The 24,634-nt window shown below is 47.8% G+C and overlaps 2 protein-coding genes across 2 annotated transcripts in view; one reads left to right on the forward strand and one right to left on the reverse strand.

Moving 5' to 3' along the window:
• Positions 1-721: 721 nt before the first annotated feature.
• Positions 722-17,333, reverse strand: LOC106593653 (derlin-1). Its single transcript, XM_045696734.1, has 7 exons — positions 16,961-17,333; positions 15,507-15,618; positions 9,317-9,381; positions 5,664-5,690; positions 2,407-2,555; positions 2,196-2,306; positions 722-1,951 (listed from the first exon to the last, which is right to left on the reverse strand). Exons 1-7 carry the CDS (start codon positions 17,111-17,113, stop codon positions 1,795-1,797), a joined length of 774 nt encoding a protein of 257 aa, XP_045552690.1. The 5' UTR covers positions 17,114-17,333; the 3' UTR covers positions 722-1,794.
• A 3,570-nt stretch (positions 17,334-20,903) lies between these two features.
• The window catches only part of LOC123727735 (TBC1 domain family member 31), a 43,029-nt gene continuing 39,298 nt past the window's right edge, over positions 20,904-24,634 (forward strand). The window contains exons 1-9 of the mRNA XM_045696741.1: positions 20,904-21,322; positions 21,547-21,693; positions 21,786-21,901; positions 22,119-22,297; positions 22,470-22,621; positions 22,782-22,941; positions 23,158-23,358; positions 23,521-23,682; positions 24,130-24,209. Of these exons, the coding sequence (XP_045552697.1) occupies positions 21,249-21,322; positions 21,547-21,693; positions 21,786-21,901; positions 22,119-22,297; positions 22,470-22,621; positions 22,782-22,941; positions 23,158-23,358; positions 23,521-23,682; positions 24,130-24,209 (1,271 nt within the window). The 5' untranslated portion in view covers positions 20,904-21,248. The remainder of the gene's footprint in view (positions 21,323-21,546; positions 21,694-21,785; positions 21,902-22,118; positions 22,298-22,469; positions 22,622-22,781; positions 22,942-23,157; positions 23,359-23,520; positions 23,683-24,129; positions 24,210-24,634) is intronic.

The following is a 24,634-nucleotide window of genomic DNA, read 5'->3' on the forward strand; positions in this document are numbered from 1 at the left end:
CGGACACTACAGATATTTGTGTGAGAACCAATTTTAAGGATGTCTCCTGGTCTGATAAACATAGCTGTAGCTCTGCCACCTTCCACAGATGTGCTGGATTGAGGACTGGCCCATGCAACAACAAAAACAGAATGATTTTGGTATTATGCTGATTTAGTTGATTGACATGCCCGCTTAATCTAAGGGAAATGCACACTCTGGGTACACCAAATATTGAGTCGCACCCCCCCTTTTGCCCTCAGAACAGCCTCAATTCTTCAGAGCATGGACTACAAGGTGTTGAAAGCGTTCCACAGGGATGCTGATCCACGTTGACTACAAAGCTTCCCACAGTCAAGTTGGCTGGACGTCCTTTGGGTGGATCATTCTTGATATACACGGGAAACTTGAGCGTGGAAAAACCCAGCTAGTATGGCAACTCTTGTCACATCAGAGCGTACCCCATTCAAAGGCACATTTTGTGTCTTGCCCATTCACCCTTTGAATGACACAATCCTTCTTCAACCTGTCTCCCCTTTTTATCTACACTGATTCAAGTGAATGACAAAGGATCATAGCTTTCACCTGGTCAGTCTGTCACGGAAAGAGTGTTAATGTTGTGTTCTCAGTGTATATGGGCTGCCTTATTCTGCATTTTCCCCGTTCCTGTGTCCTTTAACAATATTTTGTTCCAGAGACATGCAATTGAGATGGAGAAATGCACAGGATTTGATTACTTCAGTACAATGTTCAAAGATGTTTTTATGCAACAAAACTGAGAAGTTATGTTCTGTTTACTCAAGTACAAAAGTTAGAGAAGCAGACCCAGCCAAAAAAAAAGACATCCTCTGGTATAAGGTCAAGGGTCACTGTACATGTGTGTCGGGGTCAATTCCATTGGAAATTCCTTTTCCTCAATGCTTCTGAGGGGAAAAACAATTTCAGTTAACTTCTTGAATTGAAATTGACCCCAACCCTGGTGAATAACTCTTCATCCTCAAGACAAGTGTGCTGCTATTTAGACTGGATCATCTTCTGACTGAAAATCACTCATCGTGAAAACAATTGATACCCATTTCACACCAACTGGGGGTATTCATGAAATCTTGCAGTTTCATTTAATTTCCATGTTGCAGAGCTAAACCAAAGGAGAAACAGAACCATGACACTGCACTTTTATATGGATCCAAAGCAATCTACTGGGAGCACAGACTGTAGGCATTTCTCTCATAACAGACTGCATTGTTGCATCACTATTGAATTTTTATACTATGTTGAAGATTTGAATTTTTTTCCACAACTTCGACCCTACTCCCCCATTCAAAACAGAAACATTCAGTGTGGTGGTGCGATCATACAACAGCACAGACCCGGGGGGGGGGGGGGTGAAGAAGATATATTGTTTTGTGTTATTATATATGAGCCTCTATCTACACAGCCAGCGTGTGTGTTGCTGTTACCCCGTCTTCTATTTAAGGAGAGAGGAGCAAAGAGAATCCAGTCCTTAGTGCTCGGCTGTTCTCTCCCAGAACAATGCTTTTCTAAATAGCCAAACCCACGCTCTGAAAAGGCTGGCTGCGGCTGAGGCAACACACTGGTTAGGAGGAGCCCTGTAATTACAGTGTAATCAGATATGGCATCTTGTGTAAAAGAGAGCACTGAAAGAAAGAATAACATGCTGATCATTTCTACCCGGGAGTTAGATACAAAAACAATCTGCTTTCTTCTGCACAATTTGGACATCGGCAGTAGTCTTGAGGAGTGGAGAGTCTTGTGGAGACAAGAGTCTTTGTCCTGCTACTCAGTAGGACAGTCTCAGTCGTCCCCTAGACGGAAGCCAGCTCCCCAGGCATGACGTCCTCCCATACCTCCACCACCACCACCAGCACCGGCCTCAGGAGCTGCAGGTCTCCTGCTGGGTGGAGCTCCAAACCCAGACACGCCCCCTCGTCTGTTGGGCAGGAAGCGGTACCTGTAGAGGAGACAGAAGAAAGCATACTGTATTAAAACAGACATGCATCTCTGAAATGTAGAATAAGGAATCACAGAGGACAACAAGGCTGTGTTCAGCAGGAATGTTCACGTAGAAATATATTTGTGTAGAACAGACATGCATTACACATCTCTGACGTAGTATAAGGAATCGTCATGTTGCTTCAGGATTAAAGCAACACATGACTGGGACACCAGACAGGTAGAATAGCAGAGGAACTCACAGGAAGTCAGGTGTTGACAGGAAGGACCTGCCTCCCAGGTCCATGGGGTATTTAAACATCAGGAAGAAGTACAGATGGCCCACCAGGTTCCCAATCAGTTCATTGACAACACTGGAGATGAGAACAACCAAGACATTTAGGATTTTACTAATGACTTAGACATTGTAGTTCTAACATGTTGGATTGTTGACTAAATAATGGAACTACTTACGAGCCCCCAATAATGTAGTTGAATCCAAGGATGACCCAGGGTAGATAACATGCTTTGAAGCGTGTCCCAAACCAGAAGGAGACTATGGTTTCTCTGTTCAGCTGAGCCCACACGTACAGGACCGACATTATCAACGGGATCATCAGGAGCTGGAAAACACAGCATTTGCATATTTTCAAATCAAATTGGATTTGTCACAAGCGCCGAATACAACAGGTGTGTAGACCTTAGAGTGAAATGCTGACTACAACAGGTGTGTAGACCACAGAGTGAAATGCTGACTACAACAGGTGTGTAGACCACAGAGTGAAATGCTGACTACAACAGGTGTGTAGACCACAGAGTGAAATGCTGACTACAACAGGTGTGTAGACCACAGAGTGAAATGCTGACTACAACAGGTGTGTAGACCACAGAGTGAAATGCTGACTACAACAGGTGTGTAGACCATAGAGTGAAATGCTGACTACAACAGGTGTGTAGACCATAGAGTGAAATGCTGACTGACAAGCCCTGAACCAACAATGCAGTTAAGAAAAAGAAGTGTTAGGTAAAAAAATAAAACAAATAATTAAAGAGCAGCAGTAAAATAACAATGTGGAGGCTATATACAGGGTGTTACGGTACAGAGTCAATGTGGAGGCTATATACAGGGTGTTACGGTACAGAGTCAATGTGGAGGCTATATACAGGGTGTTACGGTACAGAGTCAATGTGGAGGCTATATACAGGGTGTTACGGTACAGAGTCAATGTGGAGGCTATATACAGGGTGTTACGGTACAGAGTCAATGTGGAGGCTATATACAGGGTGTTACGGTACAGAGTCAATGTGGAGGCTGTATACAGGGTGTTACGGTACTGAGTCAATGTGGAGGCTATATACAGGGGGTACCGGTACAGAGTCAATGTGGAGGCTATATACAGGGTGTTACGGTACAGAGTCAATGTGGAGGCTATATACAGGGTGTTACGGTACAGAGTCAATGTGGAGGCTATATACAGGGTGTTACGGTACTGAGTCAATGTGGAGGCTGTATACAGGGGGTTACGGTACTGAGTCAATGTGGAGGCTATATACAGGGGGTACCGGTACAGAGTCAATGTGGAGGCTGTATACAGGGTGTTACGGTACAGAGTCAATGTGGAGGCTGTATACAGGGTGTTACGGTACAGAGTCAACGTGGAGGCTATATACAGGGTGTTACGGTACAGAGTCAACGTGGAGGCTATATACAGGGTGTTACGGTACAGAGTCAACGTGGAGGCTGTATACAGGGTGTTACGGTACAGAGTCAATGTGGAGGCTATATACAGGGTGTTACGGTACAGAGTCAATGTGCGGGGGAACCGGTTAATCGAGGTAATATGTACATGTAGGTAGAGGTAATAGTAGTTCTCAAATCAGTCATTTCATAAGAGGTGGACCAAAACCTCATTCATTAGCTTTATCTAATAATGTAGGTTATAGATACATCCTCTTTTCCAAACCAACTGGCCAAGAGGCTGCAGTGACACAGCAGCAGACAGTCAGCAGAGATACCTTAGCACTGAAGCTGTAGATGGCATAGTTCTTATTGTCACGGTGACCACGGAAGTGCCCAGTTTGTTTACACTAAATGACAGTGGTTGTGATGACCCCTGGTAGATTTATGGTCAGTAGCACTGAGGCAGGACGACTAGCCTCTTAGCTGTCAGAGACTGATGACTGAGAGCTGTCTGAGGAACTGTCCCAAATGGCACCCTATTGCCTATTTAGTGCACTATGTTTGACCAGACTGCACAATGAAGGGAATAGGGTGCCATTTGGGACACAGCCCGATTGTCGGCCCCTCTGTGAAACAAGATACAGCAGACTAGACCAGTCTGATCCTCCGACAGTAACTCCCCGTCGTGATAAACTGGACCAGTCTGATCCTCCGACAGTAACTCCCCGTCGTGATAAACTGGACCAGTCTGACCATCCGACAGTAACTCCCCGTCGTGATAAACTGGACCAGTCTGACCATCCGACAGTAACTCCCCGTCGTGATAAACTGGACCAGTCTGATCATCCGACAGTAACTGCCCGTCGTGATAAACTGGACCAGTCTGATCATCCGACCGTAACTGCCCGTCGTGATAAACTGGACCAGTCTGATCATCCGACAGTAACTGCCCGTCGTGATAAACTGGACCAGTCTGATCATCCGACAGTAACTGCCCGTCGTGATAAACTGGACCAGTCTGACCATCCGACAGTAACTCCCCGTCGTGATAAACTGGACCAGTCTGATCATCCGACAGTAACTGCCCGTCGTGATAAACTGGACCAGTCTGATCATCCGACAGTAACTGCCCGTCGTGATAAACTGGACCAGTCTGATCATCCGACAGTAACTGCCCGTCGTGATAAACTGGACCAGTCTGATCATCCGACAGTAACTGCCCGTCGTGATAAACTGGACCAGTCTGATCATCCGACAGTAACTCCCCGTCGTGATAAACTGGACCAGTCTGATCATCCGACAGTAACTCCCCGTCGTGATAAACTGGACCAGTCTGATCATCCGACAGTAACTGCCCGTCGTGATAAACTGGACCAGTCTGACCATCCGACAGTAACTGCCCGTCGTGATAAACTGGACCAGTCTGACCATCCGACAGTAACTCCCCGTCGTGATAAACTGGACCAGTCTGACCATCCGACAGTAACTGCCCGTCGTGATAAACTGGACCAGTCTGATCCGCCGACAGTAACTGCCCGTCGTGATAAACTGGACCAGTCTGATCATCCGACCTTCTTAATGAACCTAGTTTACATGATGTTCTACAGATTAAAGGGACAATCCACTCAAACTACAGTATGTGTTGGTATTGTTCCAATAGTCCGCTGTTGATTCAGTCCCAATATGTTTCGCATGTCAGCAGTCAAGTTGTTTTGCATCATCATGATGCTGTGGCCAGTGACACTTTGCTTCTAGAAAGTCCATTATCTTGAAAACTTGATTGCTGACATGCAAAACATATTTGGACTGTATCAACAATGGACTAATGGAAAATAATACCAAAAGAGAGTTTGAGTGAATTTTCTCACATACATACATACATACATACACTCACACCCCTAGCTAATAAAACCTTGCCTATCCTTGCCAGGTACAGTAGAGATGGGCTGACAGCCTTTAATGCAGGGTTGGACTATTTGTCTTGGAACGTGGTGGTAAATGAAAAAAGAAACAGGTCTTAATTATTCTAATCAAAGGAGAAGAAACGTACCTGCATGTCCATCATTAAGCCGGTTATCTACACAAGCAATGTTAAGGAAACCTGTATTCTTCCTGTCAGGATCAATTATTTTACACATGTTGAATCAAACTCTTTCCTCTACTTCTATAGAAACAGGCCACATGACCTGACCTTCATTTCCATTTTAGTTACCCAAAAGGAAGAGCAGTGGAACAGATGACTTGACAACAGAACTGTTCTGTCATGGAGCATAGAGGAGCCTAATGATCCATTCCAGATGTACTGAGGTTCTGCAACCACAACACAGTAACTGAGGCAGCATGGGTAGAAAAACAGAGGCTATATTTGAACCAGATCTTTCATGTGAGTAGTGTTGTCCATCCATATGACCTGCATTAACCACATGGCTGTACAGAGACTGTAGCTAGGCCACTAGCAGGCAGGGGGTAAGGCTGTACAGAGACTGTAGCTAGGCCACTAGCAGGCAGGGGGTTTGGCTGTACAGAGACTGTAGCTAGGCCACTAGCAGGCAGGGGGTTTGGCTGTACAGAGACTGTAGCTAGGCCTCTAGCAGGCTGGGGGTTTGGCTGTACAGAGACTGTAGCTAGGCCACTAGCAGGCTGGGGGTTTGGCTGTACAGAGACTGTAGCTAGGCCACTAGCAGGCAGGGGGTTTGGCTGTACAGAGACTGTAGCTAGGCCACTAGCAGGCAGGGGGTTTGGCTGTACAGAGACTGTAGCTAGGCCACTAGCAGGCTGGGGGTTTGGCTGTACAGAGACTGTAGCTAGGCCACTAGCAGGCAGGGGGTAAGGCTGTACAGAGACTGTAGCTAGGCCACTAGCAGGCAGGGGGTTTGGCTGTACAGAGACTGTAGCTAGGCCACTAGCAGGCAGGGGGTTTGGCTGTACAGAGACTGTAGCTAGGCCACTAGCAGGCAGGGGGTTTGGCTGTACAGAGACTGTAGCTAGGCCACTAGCAGGCTGGGGGTTTGGCTGTACAGAGACTGTAGCTAGGCCACTAGCAGGCTGGGGGTTTGGCTGTACAGAGACTGTAGCTAGGCCTCTAGCAGGCTGGGGGTTTGGCTGTACAGAGACTGTAGCTAGGCCACTAGCAGGCAGGGGGTTTGGCTGTACAGAGACTGTAGCTAGGCCACTAGCAGGCAGGGGGTTTGGCTGTACAGAGACTGTAGCTAGGCCACTAGCAGGCAGGGGGTTTGGCTGTACAGAGACTGTAGCTAGGCCACTAGCAGGCAGGGGGTTTGGCTGTACAGAGACTGTAGCTAGGCCGCTAGCAGGCTGGGGGTTTGGCTGTATCACATGGCTGTACAGAGACTGTAGCTAGGCCACTAGCAGGCAGGGGGTTTGGCTGTACAGAGACTGTAGCTAGGCCTCTAGCAGGCTGGGGGTTTGGCTGTACAGAGACTGTAGCTAGGCCACTAGCAGGCTGGGGGTTTGGCTGTACAGAGACTGTAGCTAGGCCTCTAGCAGGCTGGGAGTTTGGCTGTACAGAGACTGTAGCTAGGCCACTAGCAGGCAGGGGGTTTGGCTGTACAGAGACTGTAGCTAGGCCACTAGCAGGCAGGGGGTTTGGCTGTACAGAGACTGTAGCTAGGCCACTAGCAGGCAGGGGGTTTGGCTGTATCACATGGCTGTACAGAGACTGTAGCTAGGCCACTAGCAGGCTGGGGGTTTGGCTGTATCACATGGCTGTACAGAGACTGTAGCTAGGCCACTAGCAGGCAGGGGGTTTGGCTGTACAGAGACTGTAGCTAGGCCACTAGCAGGCAGGGGGTTTGGCTGTACAGAGACTGTAGCTAGGCCACTAGCAGGCAGGGGGTTTGGCTGTACAGAGACTGTAGCTAGGCCACTAGCAGGCAGGGGGTTTGGCTGTACAGAGACTGTAGCTAGGCCACTAGCAGGCAGGGGGTTTGGCTGTACAGAGACTGTAGCTAGGCCACTAGCAGGCAGGGGGTTTGGCTGTACAGAGACTGTAGCTAGGCCACTAGCAGGCAGGGGGTTTGGCTGTACAGAGACTGTAGCTAGGCCACTAGCAGGCAGGGGGTTTGGCTGTACAGAGACTGTAGCTAGGCCACTAGCAGGCAGGGGGTTTGGCTGTACAGAGACTGTAGCTAGGCCACTAGCAGGCTGGGGGTTTGGCTGTACAGAGACTGTAGCTAGGCCACTAGCAGGCTGGGGGTTTGGCTGTACAGAGACTGTAGCTAGGCCACTAGCAGGCTGGGGGTTTGGCTGTACAGAGACTGTAGCTAGGCCACTAGCAGGCTGGGGGTTTGGCTGTACAGAGACTGTAGCTAGGCCACTAGCAGGCTGGGGGTTTGGCTGTACAGAGACTGTAGCTAGGCCACTAGCAGGCTGGGGGTTTGGCTGTACAGAGACTGTAGCTAGGCCACTAGCAGGCAGGGGGTTTGGCTGTACAGAGACTGTAGCTAGGCCACTAGCAGGCTGGGGGTTTGGCTGTACAGAGACTGTAGCTAGGCCACTAGCAGGCTGGGGGTTAGGCTGTACAGAGACTGTAGCTAGGCCACTAGCAGGCAGGGGGTTTGGCTGTACAGAGACTGTAGCTAGGCCACTAGCAGGCTGGGGGTTTGGCTGTACAGAGACTGTAGCTAGGCCACTAGCAGGCTGGGGGTTTGGCTGTACAGAGACTGTAGCTAGGCCACTAGCAGGCTGGGGGTTTGGCTGTACAGAGACTGTAGCTAGGCCACTAGCAGGCTGGGGGTTTGGCTGTACAGAGACTGTAGCTAGGCCACTAGCAGGCAGGGGGTTTGGCTGTACAGAGACTGTAGCTAGGCCACTAGCAGGCTGGGGGTTTGGCTGTACAGAGACTGTAGCTAGGCCACTAGCAGGCTGGGGGTTAGGCTGTACAGAGACTGTAGCTAGGCCACTAGCAGGCAGGGGGTTAGGCTGTACAGAGACTGTAGCTAGGCCACTAGCAGGCAGGGGGTTTGGCTGTACAGAGACTGTAGCTAGGCCACTAGCAGGCAGGGGGTTTGGCTGTACAGAGACTGTAGCTAGGCCACTAGCAGGCAGGGGGTTTGGCTGTACAGAGACTGTAGCTAGGCCACTAGCAGGCTGGGGGTTTGGCTGTACAGAGACTGTAGCTAGGCCACTAGCAGGCAGGGGGTTTGGCTGTCTAGAGACACAGAGCCTGGTTTGCCTGTACCGCATGGCTGTCCAGAGAAACAGATTGTAGCTAGGCTACTGGAAAGGGGCTGAACTGTTGCTAGGCAGCTTAACAGGCAGGGGGCAGCTCTAATAACACATACTATAACATGGCCTAGACTCAGGCAGAAACAATGGCAGTTCATGGAACAAAACATGAACAACTATTAGCCTACATTTAACAATGGACAAAACAGCATAACGTCATTGTCTGATGAAAACCTTGTAACTCCAATTTTGCAAATATATATATTTTTTTTACATTCATTTAAAAGCAGTAACTCCCCTCAATGTTCCCTGAACATTTCATGACTCAAGGACACAAAACATTTATTCAAAATGTCTAAAGTTTCATAATAGTATGTTCCTTTTTCCTGAAAAGTTGATGTTTTGAAGGTTGTCAGACGGTGACGATAAGTTGAACGCATGGCTCATTGATTTACTATGACTGATAAAGTTGTCAGCTGCATAAAAGATGAAGGCTGATAAGCAGGTAAAGGATACAACGATGCAGATCCAGTTGAACAGCAGCATGAACACAAAGTCAGCCGGTCGCCCATCAAACGCACCTGGAAGAAAGAAAACATACAGGGATTGTTTGTTTATAATGTAAACATGTTTCCATGCCAATAAAGCCCCTTTCAATTTCAATTGAGAGAGAGCTTTATTTTAGCCACAGGTAATAGGTGTCATCACTAAACACTGTACATACAGACCTAACACCGCACCACTAAACACTGTACATACAGACCTAACACCACTAAACACTGTACATACAGACCTAACACCGCACCACTAAACACTGTACATACAGACCTAACACCACTAAACACTGTACATACAGACCTAACACCGCACCACTAAACACTGTACATACAGACCTAACACCGCATGACTAAACACTGTACATACAGACCTAACACCGCATGACTAAACACTGTGCATACAGACCTAACACCGCATGACTAAACACTGTACATACAGACCTAACACCACTAAACACTGTACATACAGACCTAACACCACTAAACACTGTACATACAGACCTAACACCACTAAACACTGTACATACAGACCTAACACCACTAAACACTGTACATACAGACCTAACACCACTAAACACTGTACATACAGACCTAACACCACTAAACACTGTACATACAGACCTAACACCACTAAACACTGTACATACAGACCTAACACCACTAAACACTGTACATACAGACCTAACACCACTAAACACTGTACATACAGACCTAACACCACTAAACACTGTACATACAGACCTAACACCACAACTTTTTATTTAATCACCGCAATTATTTATTTCAATCATATTCTATTGCCTGGCCCCACCATGATCAGAAGATTTGAATGAAAAAGCTCCATGTGTACTGAACGACACGGTCTGCTTCCTCCTAACTCCAACAGTCCTAATGTTGTGTAACAGATCAGGTCTAAAATGGAGCCTCACTAACGACAAGTGATCGGTGTGGCCTGGGGGGGGTCTAGCTGTGTGGCATGGGGGGGTCTAGCCGTGTGGCCTGGGAGGGGGGGGTCTAGCCGTGTGGCCTGGGAGGGGGGGTCTAGCCGTGTGGCCTGGGAGGGGGGGTCTAGCCGTGTGGCCTGGGAGGGGGGGGTCTAGCCGTGTGGCCTGGGAGGGGGGGGTCTAGCCGTGTGGCCTGGGGGGGGGGTCTAGCCGTGTGGCCTGGGAGGGGGGGGTCTAGCCGTGTGGCCTGGGAGGGGGGTCTAGCCGTGTGGCCTGGGGGTGGGGGTCTAGCCGTGTGGCCGGGGGGGGTCTAGCCGTGTGGCCTGGGGGGGGGTCTAGCCGTGTGGCCTGGGGGGGGGTCTAGCCGTGTGGCCTGGGGGGGGGTCTAGCCGTGTGGCCGGGGGGGTCTAGCCGTGTGGCCTGGGGGGGGGTCTAGCTGTGTGGCCTGGGGGGGGGGGTCTAGCTGTGTGGCCTGGGAGGGGGGTCTATTCGTGTGGCCTGGGGGGGTCTAGCTGTCTAACCTGCTGCCTCTGGAGCACATCTACCATGTACCTGTCAGCATGGCTTCCAATCCAGCCCACTGCTCTTTAAACTCTCCACATGACAGGCTCAACATGTATTATTTACCCTCAGACATAACAATGGCTAATGAGAGCTGGCAGACTGTCACCATAGCTAGCCTCTGGCCTGAGCCAGTCTCCAGCCTCTGTGACCTGAGCCCACCCGTCTCCAGCCTCTGTGACCTGAGCCCACCCGTCTCCAGCCTGTGACCTGAGCCCACCCGTCTCCAGCCTCTGTGACCTGAGCCCACCTGTCTCCAGCCTCTGTGACCTGGCGTCAACCCACCTTCTGTGACCTGGCGCGAACCCACCCGTCTCCAGCCTCTGTGACCTGAACACACCTGTCTCCAGCCTCTGTGACCTGGCGTCAACCCACCTTCTGTGACCTGGCGTGAACCCACCTTCTGTGACCTGGCGTGAACCCACCTTCTGTGACCAGGCGCGAACCCACCTTCTGTGACCTGGCGCGAACCCACCTTCTGTGACCTGGCGTGAACCCACCTTCTGTGACCTGGTGTGAACCCACCTTCTGTGACCTGGCGCGAACCCACCTTCTGTGACCTGGCGCGAACCCACCTGTCTCCAGCCTCTGTGACCTGGCGTGAACCCACCTTCTGTGACCTGGTGTGAACCCAAGAAGCTAGCTAGCTAACGAAGAACAACAAAGAATATCTAGTTAACAGAAGAAAAGAAAGTGAAAATCAGGACAGAAGAAAAAGGATATCAAAGTGAAACAGTTCTCTAAAGACACAAGAGACAATAATACAAGAAACAACACTTCTGTAGCTTGTCAACTATGTGTCTGTCTATCCTTGTTCTCTCCTCTCTGCACAGGCCATACAAACGCTTCACACCGCGTGGCCGCTGCCACTCTAACCTGGTGGTCCCAGCGCGCACGACCCACGTGGAGTTCCAGGTCTCCGGCAGCCTCTGGAACTGCCGGTCTGCAGCCAACAAGGCAGAGTTCATCTCAGCCTATGCTACCCTCCAGTCCCTAGACTTCCTGGCGCTGACGGAAACATGGATTACCACAGATAACACTGCTACTCCTACTGCTCTCTCCTCGTCTGCCCACGTTTTCTCGCATACCCCTAGAGCATCGAGCCAGCGAGGTGGTGGCACTGGAATCCTCATCTCTCCCAAGTGGACATTCTCTCTTTCTCCCCTGACCCATCTGTCTATCTCCTCATTTGAATTCCATGCTGTCACAGTTACCAGCCATTTCAAGCTTAACATCCTTATCATTTATCGCCCTCCAGGTTCCCTTGGAGAGTTCATCAATGAGCTTGACGCCTTGATAAGTTCCTTTCCTGAGGATGGCTCACCTCTCACAGTTCTGGGTGACTTTAACCTCCCCACGTCTACCTTTGACTCATTCCTCTCTGCCTCCTTCTTTCCACTCCTCTCCTCTTTTGACCTCACCCTCTCACCTTCCCCCCCTACTCACAAGGCAGGCAATACGCTTGACCTCATCTTTACTAGATGCTGTTCTTCCACTAATCTCATTGCAACTCCCCTCCAAATCTCCGACCACTACCTTGTATCCTTTTCCCTCTTGCTCTCATCCAACACTTCTCACTCTGCCCCTACTCGGATGGTATTGCGCCGTCCCAACCTTCGCTCTCTCTCTCCCGCTACTCTCTCCTCTTCCATCCTATCATCTCTTCCCTCTGCTCAAACCTTCTCCAACCTATCTCCTGATTCTGCCTCCTCAACCCTCCTCTCCTCCCTTTCTGCATCCTTTGATTTTCTCTGTCCCCTATCCTCCAGGCCGGCTCGGTCCTCCCCTCCTGCTCCGTGGCTCGACGACTCACTACGAGCTCACAGAACAAGGCTCCGGGCAGCCGAGCGGAAATGGAGGAAAACTCGCCTCCCTGCGGACCTGGCATCCTTTCACTCCCTCCTCTCTACATTCTCCTCTTCTGTCTCTGCTGCTAAAGCCACTTTCTACCACTCTAAATTCCAAGCATCTGCCTCTAACCCTAGGAAGCTCTTTGCTACCTTCTCCTCCCTCCTGAATCCTCCTTCCCCTCCCCCCCCCTCCTCCCTCTCTGCAGATGACTTCGTCAACCATTTTGAAAAGAAGGTTGACGATATCCGATCCTCGTTTGCTAAGTCAAACGACACCGCTGGTCCTGCTCACACTGCCCTACCCTGTGCTTTGACCTCTCTCTCCAGATGAAATCTCGCGTCTTGTGACGGCCGGCCGCCCAACAACCTGCCCACTTGACCCTATCCCCTCCTCTCTTCTCCAGACCATTTCCGGAGACCTTCTCCCCTTCCTCACCTCGCTCATCAACTCATCCTTGACCGCTGGCTACGTCCCTTCCGTCTTTAAGAGAGCGAGAGTTGCACCCCTTCTGAAAAAACCTACACTCGATCCCTCCGATGTCAACAACTACAGACCAGTATCCCTTCTTTCTTTTCTCTCCAAAACTCTTGAACGTGCCGTCCTTGGCCAGCTCTCCTGCTATCTCTCTCAGAATGACCTTCTTGATCCTAATCAGTCAGGTTTCAAGACTGGGCATTCAACTGAGACTGCTCTTCTCTGTGTCACGGAGGCTCTCCGCACTGCTAAAGCTAACTCTCTCTCCTCTGCTCTCATCCTTCTAGACCTATCTGCTGCCTTTGATACTGTGAACCATCAGATCCTCCTCTCCACCCTCTCCGAGTTGGGCATCTCCGGCGCGGCCCACGCTTGGATTGCGTCCTACCTGACAGGTCGCTCCTACCAGGTGGCGTGGCGAGAATCTGTCTCCGCACCATGCGCTCTCACCACTGGTGTCCCCCAGGGCTCTGTTCTAGGCCCTCTCCTATTCTCGCTATACACCAAGTCACTTGGCTCTGTCATATCCTCACATGGTCTCTCCTATCATTGCTATGCAGACGACACACAATTAATCTTCTCCTTTCCCCCTTCTGATAACCAGGCTGTGAATCGCATCTCTGCATGTCTGTCAGACATATCAGTGTGGATGACGGATCACCAGCTCAAGCTGAACCTCGGCAAGACGGAGCTGCTCTTCCTCCCGGGGAAGGACTGCCCGTTCCATGATCTCGCCATCACGGTTGACAACTCCCTTGTGTCCTCCTCCCAGAGTGCTAAGAACCTTGGCGTGATCCTGGACAACACCCTGTCGTTCTCCACTAACATCAAGGCGGTGACCCGATCCTGTAGGTTCATGCTCTACAACATTCGCAGAGTACGACCCTGCCTCACACAGGAAGCGGCGCAGGTCCTAATCCAGGCACTTGTCATCTCCCGTCTGGATTACTGCAACTCGCTGTTGGCTGGGCTCCCTGCCTGTGCCATTAAACCCCTACAACTCATCCAGAACGCCGCAGCCCGTCTGGTGTTCAACCTTCCCAAGTTCTCTCACGTCACCCCGCTCCTCCGCTCTCTCCACTGGCTTCCAGTTAAAGCTCGCATCCGCTACAAGACCATGGTGATTGCCTACGGAGCTGTGAAGGGAACGGCACCTCCATACCTTCAGGCTCTGATCAGGCCCTACACCCAAACAAGGGCACTGCGTTCATCCACCACTGGCCTGCTGGCCCCCCTACCTCTGAGGAAGCACAGTTCCCGCTCAGCCCAGTCAAAACTGTTCGCTGCTCTGGCACCCCAATGGTGGAACAAGCTCCCTCACGACGCCAGGACAGCGGAGTCAATCACCACTTTCCGGAGACACCTGAAACCCCACCTCTTTAAGGAATACCTAGGATAGGATAAAGTAATCCTTCTAACCCCCCCTCCCCCCTTAAAAGATTTAGATGCACTATTGTAAAGTGGTTGTTCCACTGGATATCATAAGGTGAATGCACCATTTTGTAAGTCGCTCTGGATAAGAGCGTCTGCTAAATGACTTAAATGTAAAATGTAAATGTAACCCACCTTCTGTGACCTGGCACGAACCCACCTGTCTCCAGCCTCTGTGACCTGGCGTGAACCCACCTTCTGTGACCTGGCGTGAACCCACCTGTCTCCAGCCTCTGTGACCTGGCGTCAACCCACCTTCTGTGACCTGGCGTGAACCCACCTGTCTTCACTGGGATATAGGACTACTCAGTGATGTGAAACATTCTGAACCTTGTTACAGATCTATTAATTCTGTTTCCCTGACAACTCCCTATTCTACATGAAGGTTTGTATCTGAACGTTCTGTAACATTACATGGTCCTGAACTGGCCCCTGCTAGAGGACCATGTGAACCCACCTGTCTCCAGCCTGGTAGAGTACTGTGTGAACCCACCTGTCTCCAGCCTGGTAGAGTACTGTGTGAACCCACCTGTCTCCAGCCTGGTAGAGTACCGTGTGAACCCACCTGTCTCCAGCCTGGTAGAGTACCGTGTGAACCCACCTGTCTCCAGCCTGGTAGAGTACCGTGTGAACCCACCTGTCTCCAGCCTGGTAGAGTACCGTGTGAACCCACCTGTCTCCAGCCTGGTAGAGGACTGTGTGAACCCACCTGTCTCCAGCCTGGTGAGTACTGTGTGAACCCACCTGTCTCCAGCCTGGTAGAGTACTGTGTGAACCCACCTGTCTCCAGCCTGGTAGAGTACTGTGTGAACCCACCTGTCTCCAGCCTGGTAGAGTACTGTGTGAACCCACCCCGTCCCGGCCTGGTAGAGTACTGTGTGAACCCACCTGTCTCCAGCCTGGTAGAGTACTGGTAGAGGAAATAAAGATTCACTAGGTAGAGGAAGCCTGTTCCAGGGCCCACAGGGAAGTATAGGGTGGAGGTGATTGGTCTCCATACCTGTAGAGAGAGAGATACAGAGTCTGTTAGCATTTAGACATGTCAGGGCAGTAACTGGTGGTGGGGGGGCAGGGCAGTAACTGGTAGGGGGGGGGGTACCAGGGCAGTAACTGGTAGGGGGGGGAAATGGAACAGCCCAGACTGCCCAGCACAGGTGTGCCAGCTGTGGCATCACCAATGGAAACCTACTCTGCCTTCACAAGATAACCAGTAGTCAGCTGAGCTGTCAGGGCCGAGAACCGATACTGTCCACACTGTATGTGTTCGTGGTGGAAAATAACCCAATTATCATACTTGATTAAAAGTAAAGATACTGTAATAGAACATTTGAAAAGTATAATAGAAATGTAAAAGTCACCCCCCCAAAAAATACTACTTGAGTAAAAGTATTTGGTTTTAAATATACTTAAGTATCAAAAGTAAAAGTATTAATAAATTCAAATAGAAACCAAGATGTTTTGAATATTTTGAATATTTTTTTAAGGATAGCCCAGGGCACACTACAACACGCAGACATCGTTTACAAACGAAGCATTTGTGTTTAGTGAGTCTGCCAGATCAGAGGCAGTAGGGATGTTCTCTTGATAAGTGAGTGAATTGGACCACTTTCCTGTCCTGCTAAGCATTGAAAATATAACAAGTACTTCTGGGTGTCAGGGAAAATGTTTGGAGTAAAAAGAACATTTTATTTAGGATTGTAGTGAAATAAAAGTAAACTAATAATTAAGTGGTACTTTCAAGTATTTTTACTTAAGTACTTTACACCACTGTGTGTGTGTGTGTGTGTGTGTGTGTGTGTGTGTGTGTGTGTGTGTGTGTGTGTGTGTGTGTGTGTGTGTGAACCCAGGTCATAGAGCTGGGGTCCAGTACCAAAAGAAGGGTCTAGTGTGACACCACCTGTCAGAAGACTATGATTGAAACCCTTGCTTGCTTGAGAGTCATAATGACTACTGTATGTAATGTGGGAGGAGCCAGTTATGATGAGGATGTCCAAAGATGGATGTGATAGCGCCACCTGTTGGAATTGTATTGACATTTTTGGTCAAACCTCACTCAACCAAACCTGTAACAAATGCTGGAACATCAAATATTTGTGAGATATTCACCAAACCTTTCGGAATAATCATGTAGTTAATTTGTACATAATTGCTATTGAAAATGCTGCTAACCTATCATTGAACTAGCGTCTTCACGCATCCCGGAAGTCCAACCTGTTTGTTTTATGATTGGACTGAATTCACATCCCTCGTACAATCCAAGGCCTGCTAGCCTTGATGCTAGGCTATCATAGCAACACAGCGAATTGTAGCACACATAAACAACCCCACTGCCCATAACTCACCTGAAATTTGTGAAAGAAGTTCTCTGGCCATAAGACGAGGTACATGGGACTGATTAGTCCCAGTTTACCTATCAAGGGAACCGCAATCGACCCAGCAAACCAGTACCGGGTGATGAACGGGATTGTTTTGAACCAGTCCCCGATATCTGACATCTTTCCATACGATCTTGGCAAAACGACCACAGTCAACGAATTGCCTAAAGGCAAACGAACAGTCCCAAAGTCCTGTGGTGACTGACGATACCCCTTGTGTTATAATTCCCTTTCGATTACAACAACTATTCACGAACGTTTGTTTCCTCAGTCAAGTTTTCATGACGTGGCTTCTTATTATACCTCAATCTTCTCGCGACTAGCTCTTGAACTGCTCACTTCCTGTCGAATTTGCGCCGCAGTCCTTGCTATCTGGGATCCTTGGGACGTCTAGAATCTGATGTTACCCCATTCAAGTTGAAATGTTGAATGATTTACACCGAACAAAAATATAAACACAAAATGCAACAATTTCTAAGATTGCACTGAGTTACAGTTCATATAAGGAAATCAGTCAATTTAAATAAATTCCTTAGGCCATAATCTATGGATTTCACATGACTGGAAATACAGATACAGTGAGGGAAAAAAGTATTTGATCCCCTGCTGATTTTGTACGTTTGCTCAGTCTATAATTTTAATGGTAGGTTTATTTGAACAGTGAGAGACAGAATAACAACAAAAAATCCTGAAAAAAAAAAACGCATGTCAAAAATGTTAGAAATTGATTAGCATTTTAATGAGGGAAATAAGTATTTGACCCCCTCTCAATCAGAAAGATTTTTGGCTCCCAAGTGTCTTTTATACAGGTAACGAGCTGAGATTAGGAGCACACTCTTAAAGGGAGTGCTCCTAATCTCAGTTTGTTACCTGTATAAAAGACACCTGCCCACAGAAGCAATCATTCAATCAGATTCCAAACTGTCCACCATGGCCAAGACCAAAGAGCTCTCCAAGGATGTCAGGGACAAGATTGTAGATCTACACAAGGCTGGAATGGGCTACAAGACCATCGCCAAGCAGCTTGGTGAGAAGGTGACAACAGTTGATGCGATTATTCGCAAATGGAAGAAACACAAAAGAACTGTCAATCTCCCTCGGCCTGGGTCTCCATGCAAGATCTCACCTCGTGGAGTTGCAATGATCATGAGAACGGTGAGGAATCAGCCCAGAACTACACGGGAGGATCTTGTCAATGATCTCAAGGCAGCTGGGACCATAGTCACCAAGAAAACAATTGGTAACACTATGCCGTGAAGGACTGAAATCCTGCAGCGCCCGCAAGGTCCCCATGCTCAAGAAAGCACATATACATGCCCGTCTGAAGTTTGCCAATGAACATCTGAATGATTCAGAGGACAACTGGGTGAAAGTGTTGTGGTCAGATGAGACCAAAATGGAGCTCTTTGGCATCAACTCAACTCGCCGTGTTTGGAGGAGGAGGAATGCTGCCTATGACCCCAAGAACACCATCCCCACCGTCAAAAATGGAAGTGGAAACATTATGCTTTGGGGGTGTTTTTCTGCTAAGGGGACAGGACAACTTTACCGCATCAAAGGGACGATGGACGGGACCATGTACCGTCAAATCTTTCCCTCAGCCAGGGCATTGAAAATGGGTCATGGATGTGTATTCCAGCATGACAAGGACCCAAAACACACGGGCAAGGCAACAAAGGAGTGGCTCAAGAAGAAGCACATTAAGGTCCTGGAGTGGCCTAGCCAGTCTCCAGACCTTAATCCCATAGAAAATCTGTGGAGGGAGCTGAAAGTTCGAGTTGCCAAACGTCAGCCTCGAAACCTTAATGATTTGGAGAAGATCTGCAAAGAGGAGTGGGACAAAATCCCTCCTGAGATGTGTGCAAACCTGGTTGCCAACTACAAGAAACATCTGACCTCTGTGATTGCCAACAAGGGTTTTGCCACCAAGTACTAAGTCATGTTTTGCAGAGGGGTCAAATACTTATTTCCCTCATTAAAATGCTAATCCTTTTATAACATTTTTGACATGCGTTTTTCAGGATTTTTTGTTGTTATTCTGTCTGTCACTGGTCAAATAAACCTACCATTAAAATTATAGACTGATAATTTCTTTGTCAGTGGGCAAACGTACAAAATCAGCAGGGGATCAAATACTTTTTTCCCTCACTGTATGCATCTGTTGGTCAAAGAAACCTTTAAAAAAAGGTAGGGGCGTGGATCAGAAAACCGATCCGTAGCTGATGACACCACCATTTGCCTCTTGCAGCGTGACACATTCCCTTTGCATAGAGTTGACTAGGCTGTTGATTGTGGAATGTTTTCCCACTTCTCTTCAATGGCTGTGCGAATTTGCTGGATATTGGCAGGAACTGGAACACACTGTTGTACACGTCGATCCAGAGCATCCCAAACATGCTCAATGGTTGACATGTCAGGTGAGTATGCAGGCCATGGAAAAACTGGGACATTTTCATCTTCCAGGAATTGTGTACAGATCCTTGTGACATGGGGCTGTGCATTATCATGCTGAAACATGAGGTGATGGCGGCGAATGAATGGCACGATAATGGGCCTCATGATCTCGTTATGGCATCTCTGTGCATTCAAGTTGCCATTGATAAAATGCAATTGTGTTTGTTGTCCGTAGCTTATGCCTGCCCATACCATAACCCCACCATTGGGCACTCTGTTCACAACGTTGACATCGGCAAACCGCTTGCCCACACGACGTCATCTGTCCGGTACAGTTGAAACCGGGATTTATCCATCGAAGGTAAGCATTTGCCCACTGACTGCAGTCAGGTCAAGACCACAGGAGGTTGGTGGCAACTTAATTGTGGCGAACGGGCTCGTGGTAATGGCTGGAGCAGAATAGGTGTAATGGTATCAAATACATCAAACACATGTTCCCATTTCATTTGCTCTGTTCCAGCCATTATAATGAGCCGTCCTCCCCTCAGCAGCCTCCACTGGACAAGACCCTGGTGAGGACGATGATCACGCAGATGAGCTTCCCTGAGACGATTTCTGACAGTTTGTGCAGAAATTCTTTGGTTGTGCAAACCCCCAGTTTCATCAGCTGTCCGGGTGGCTGGTCTCAGACGATCCAGTAGGTGAAGAAGACGGATATGGAGGTCTTGGGCTGACATGGTTACACACAGTCTGCAGTTGTGAGGCCGGTTGCGCAAAAACATACCGTGGGAAGCCAGAAGTTAAATACAATGGCATTTGAACCTACTGTGCCGGTGGGCAGGACGGTTGGTCATTATGGCTGGGGAATTTGAGACAAAATATCTAAAGGATCGTATTATTAAACACACTTACCAAACGTGGGTATGTTGTAGACCCACTTCCTCTCTGCTTACTTAATGTCAAAATAAAAGCCCCCCACAAGTTATTCCTTTTTTGACCACTTATGGTGCACGTGCAGGACTTTTATTTTGACATGAGGTCAGCAGAGAGAAAGTGGGTCTACAATAGACCCACTTTTGGAAAGTCTGTTTAATAATATGATCCTTTAAGATATTTTGTCTCAATACAATTGAAAGCAACGTTAGTGTATATAATTAGAACCGCGTAGCTAAAAGTGCAGGCAAACAAGACAGGTGTGAAATACTGTAGCTAGCTAGATACATTTGATATTGTATTGTATTGTGATCACCTTGAGAAAGTGTCCACCTATCATACTTTTTGCTAAACCAAAACTTGACATGGCATTGGTCCTTGTCCACCTTCATGGCCTATGGCTATGTTATCCACCCCCTTATAATTAGCAGTAATGACTTTAGAACAATCACATTTATTAGTTTTTTCTCTCTTGTAACTTTTTAACTGTGGTACATCTACACAGAGAGGTTTCAAACCTCCAATCCTCCAATTTATCCTATTTGATCGTAGAGAACTCCAGTAACCACAATTCCTGCCACTGTTTACATCCCATTCTTGACGTCATTCAAGAAGCGACAAGATAACCGCTGACAACTTTTTAACTGAAGACAGATTTATAACTATGGCTTTCATTTGAGTTTTGTTCTCAATAAATCATTTAGCGGGATATTGACTGCTCGATAATATGCTTGTGAATGCTCTTCTTGCGATTGGAGACCAGCAATAACGTGTTCTTTCAAATTTCGCGCTGTACAGACCGCCAGACGATAGGCTGGTATTCAGGCTAGCCGGCTTGCTAATCAACTGTGAATTAGTTACCACTGCTAACTCGCTAGCTAGCTAGATCCAAACGTATCATATCCCCAATTCTGCTCATAAAAAAAAAATGCAAACGACCGACATTGGAAACAAGGAGGAGGGAAAAGTATGGCATCGAAAACCAACACCAAGTAATACTGGGTAGGTCGTTGCAAAGGATAATGTTAGCTCATAACCCACTTGTTGAGTCTCCATCACCTTGTGATAGTGAAGCCTGGCTGTTGAGTGTTGTTGATCGTAAACGAGAGGGGATTGTTATTGTTTGTTTCTGCATATCTTGAATAGAAGCTGTGCTTTGCATTCTTGTCTGACAGCTAGACGTGCATCTTGTATGTAGACCATAATAACCGTTTTTGCTTTAACAGGGTCATGGTCACAGTGATTCGCAGTGCAGCTGCCTACCAGTCCAAAACAGTCCGCTTCCTTCATGTCACCTTTGACACTACTGGGGACTCTTTCCTGGCTGGAGACCACCATGGGAATATTTATGTCTTTGACATCACTAGAAACAGGTGCAGTATGTCACACTGTCAACACCACAATATTGCATTGCAATACTCTTACTGGTGCAGGCTGTGCTCATACCTGTTCTGTCTCTCTCCAGGTTTAGACTTGTTCAGAAAACTGGTCAAGCTTGCACTGCCTTGGCTTTCAACTTGCGCAGAACAACGGAATTCTTGGTTGCTCTTGCAGACTACTCCATCAAGTGCTTTGACAAAGGTATGACTCCTTACATTGCTGCATAATTGTTTTCCAAAAGGTTAGGAATTGATTAGCTGATTGAGGAGGGTAAAGTCATCTTCTGTGGTGTATTTGCCTGTGTACCCAAACTTCCAGTACATTGAAAGACCAATGATTCCATCAGATAATGGCGTTTTTGCCGGGTGTTTGCCAATTGGAACAATAAACAGATTGATTGATTGTTTGATTCCGTCAGATACGAAGCAGCTGGTGAGCTGGATGCGGGGTCACGAGGGGGCGGTATCCTCCGTGTCGGTCCATGGCTCTGGCCGCTACGCCATCAGTACGTCAGCTGACACGGCTCAGCTCTGGGACCTGGACACCTTCCAGAGGAAGAGGAAACTCAATGTCCGTCAATCTGTCGGCATACAGAGGGTTAGATCATTTACAGAACTGAATCATTTCATTTTCCGATTTGACAATACAATGAATACATAATGGAAAAATTCACACAGTGCCTTTTTATATTTTACATTTTGTAGAACTCTAAACAATTTATCTGAATTTGTGAAAATTCATTTGAACTGTGTGTGTTATTTTTTCCTAGGTGTTCTTTCTTCCTCTGAGTAACACCATCCTCAGCTGTTTCAACGATGACTCCATCTTTGCCTGGGAGAGTGACACGTTGTTCTGCAAATACCAGCTGCCTGTTCCTGATGAGGGACCCAGGATACACTACAAGGCATTTGCTGTCACACGGTGTGTGTGTGTTTTTGAAAGGTTGAGTGGAAGTGGAAGTCTAATATAGAAAAGTGTGTTTGTCTGTGTGGCTATGACTATTACAGATAAGCCCTGAACAACAAAGCAGATGTTCAGTACCAGTAATGTCCTCCTAAAACCATCTGTGTTCTCTTCAAAGTGATGGGAAGATTCTGGCTGCAGGGGGCAGATCCAACCTTCTCCATCTGTGGTGTCTGGACACCAGGCAGCTGCTTAGAGTGGTCCAGATGCCTCCCAAGGTCCGCACTGTCAGACAGCTGGAGTTCCTACCAGACAGCTTCGATGGTGGGGCCAGCCAGGTATGTATTCATTCATTCATTCATTCATTCTATTTATTCATCCTTTATTTAACCACGGAAGTCACGTTGAGTTTTACATCTCTTTTCAAGTGAACCCTTGCCAAGAAAGCAGCCAATGTACAGCCAATGCTATCTGATACTGATGTATTTTGGAGAACATGCTTTATTTGTCTCGGTGGTTGGTAAATGAGAAAACATTTAGTTTTTGTTCTTCAGACTCTTGGGGTGCTGAGTCAGGATGGTGTGATGCGTTTCATCAACATCCAGACCTGCAAGCTGCTCTTCAACATCGGATCCCATGATGACGCCATCACCGCAGCCACTGTCAGTCCCAACGGACGCCATATTGTCACGATAATGGATAATGGCAGCCTGAACATCTACAGTGTTCAGTGTCTGACCCAGGACTACAACAAGGTAGCAATCATCAGAATGATTAAAAAGGCTGTTCATCTGACACGTGTCCTTGAATTTTGCTAAATGACCCAGGCAGCTTTGTTTCATCTGTGTAGTTTTTAAGATTAGCACACATCAGTCATGTTTCTGCCTTCCCCTGAGCCACTCGTCATCCTCTCCTAGCCTCCTCCGTCCCTGGTCAAAGTGGTGTCTGGTGGAGAGTGTTCGGCTCTGACGATGAAGGTGAAGTCAGAAGCGGTCCAGCGGCCGGCCAAAACCTCTGGTCGACGAGTCAAGACCAAAGTCCTGAGGCCTCCAGCTGTCCCCATGACAGAGGATAAAGAGGTACAGATGTAGGATATTCATTGGATCACTCTTTTGTTGCACAACAGGAAATGCGAACTTGTATTCAAGGTTTTAAAAGGCTTCTCAAGTTTGTAATTGCCCCTTGAAAATGTCATATTTCGACCCGTACAAAAAATGTCCATTAATTATAATCCATATTATAATGCACATTTCCTGTTGCTCCAGGATTATTTTCCCTCTGTAGCAAACTGCCTCAAATTAAGAGCCTACATCTGTAGAGCATGCAGAAACACATGGCAGACAGAAGCATAGATACTTGTGGTATAATCTCATAGTGACCATATAATAGCATGACCTTATTTAGTTCTCTGGTCTGGAGGAGTGCTGTCTCGTGATTTTACCATTGGTTTTCCTCATCCAAATTTTGAATGATGTTCTTTTGAATCAAGTGAGGCGTTCAACTGATTTGTGGATTTTCTTTTTCAGAATGAACTGCCTGACGGTCTAAACAAGAAGAGACTTGTGACGTTACTGAAGGCATTTGGAGAATATCCAGCTAAATACAGGTAACTAACTACAAATCAGGAATCAGGGCCAAGGTGTCACAGTTTTAATGAGGGGCAGCAACATACAAATGTGCTCTTTATACACTACAGTAAACGGTGCTCCTTTATACACTACAGTAAACGGTGCTCCTTTATACACTACAGTAAACGGTGCTCCTTTATACACTACAGTAAACGGTGCTCCTTTATACACTACAGTAAACGGTGCTCCTTTATACACTACAGTAAACGGTGCTCCTTTATACACTACAGTAAACGGTGCTCCTTTATACACTACAGTAAACGGTGCTCCTTTATACACTACAGTAAACGGTGCTCCTTTATACACTACAGTAAACGGTGCTCCTTTATACACTACAGTAAACGGTGCTCCTTTATACACTACAGTAAACGGTGCTCCTTTATACACTACAGTAAACGGTGCT

Source organism: Salmo salar, chromosome ssa02, assembly GCF_905237065.1.
Source record: "Salmo salar chromosome ssa02, Ssal_v3.1, whole genome shotgun sequence".
Classification (NCBI taxonomy): Eukaryota; Metazoa; Chordata; class Actinopteri; order Salmoniformes; family Salmonidae; genus Salmo; species Salmo salar.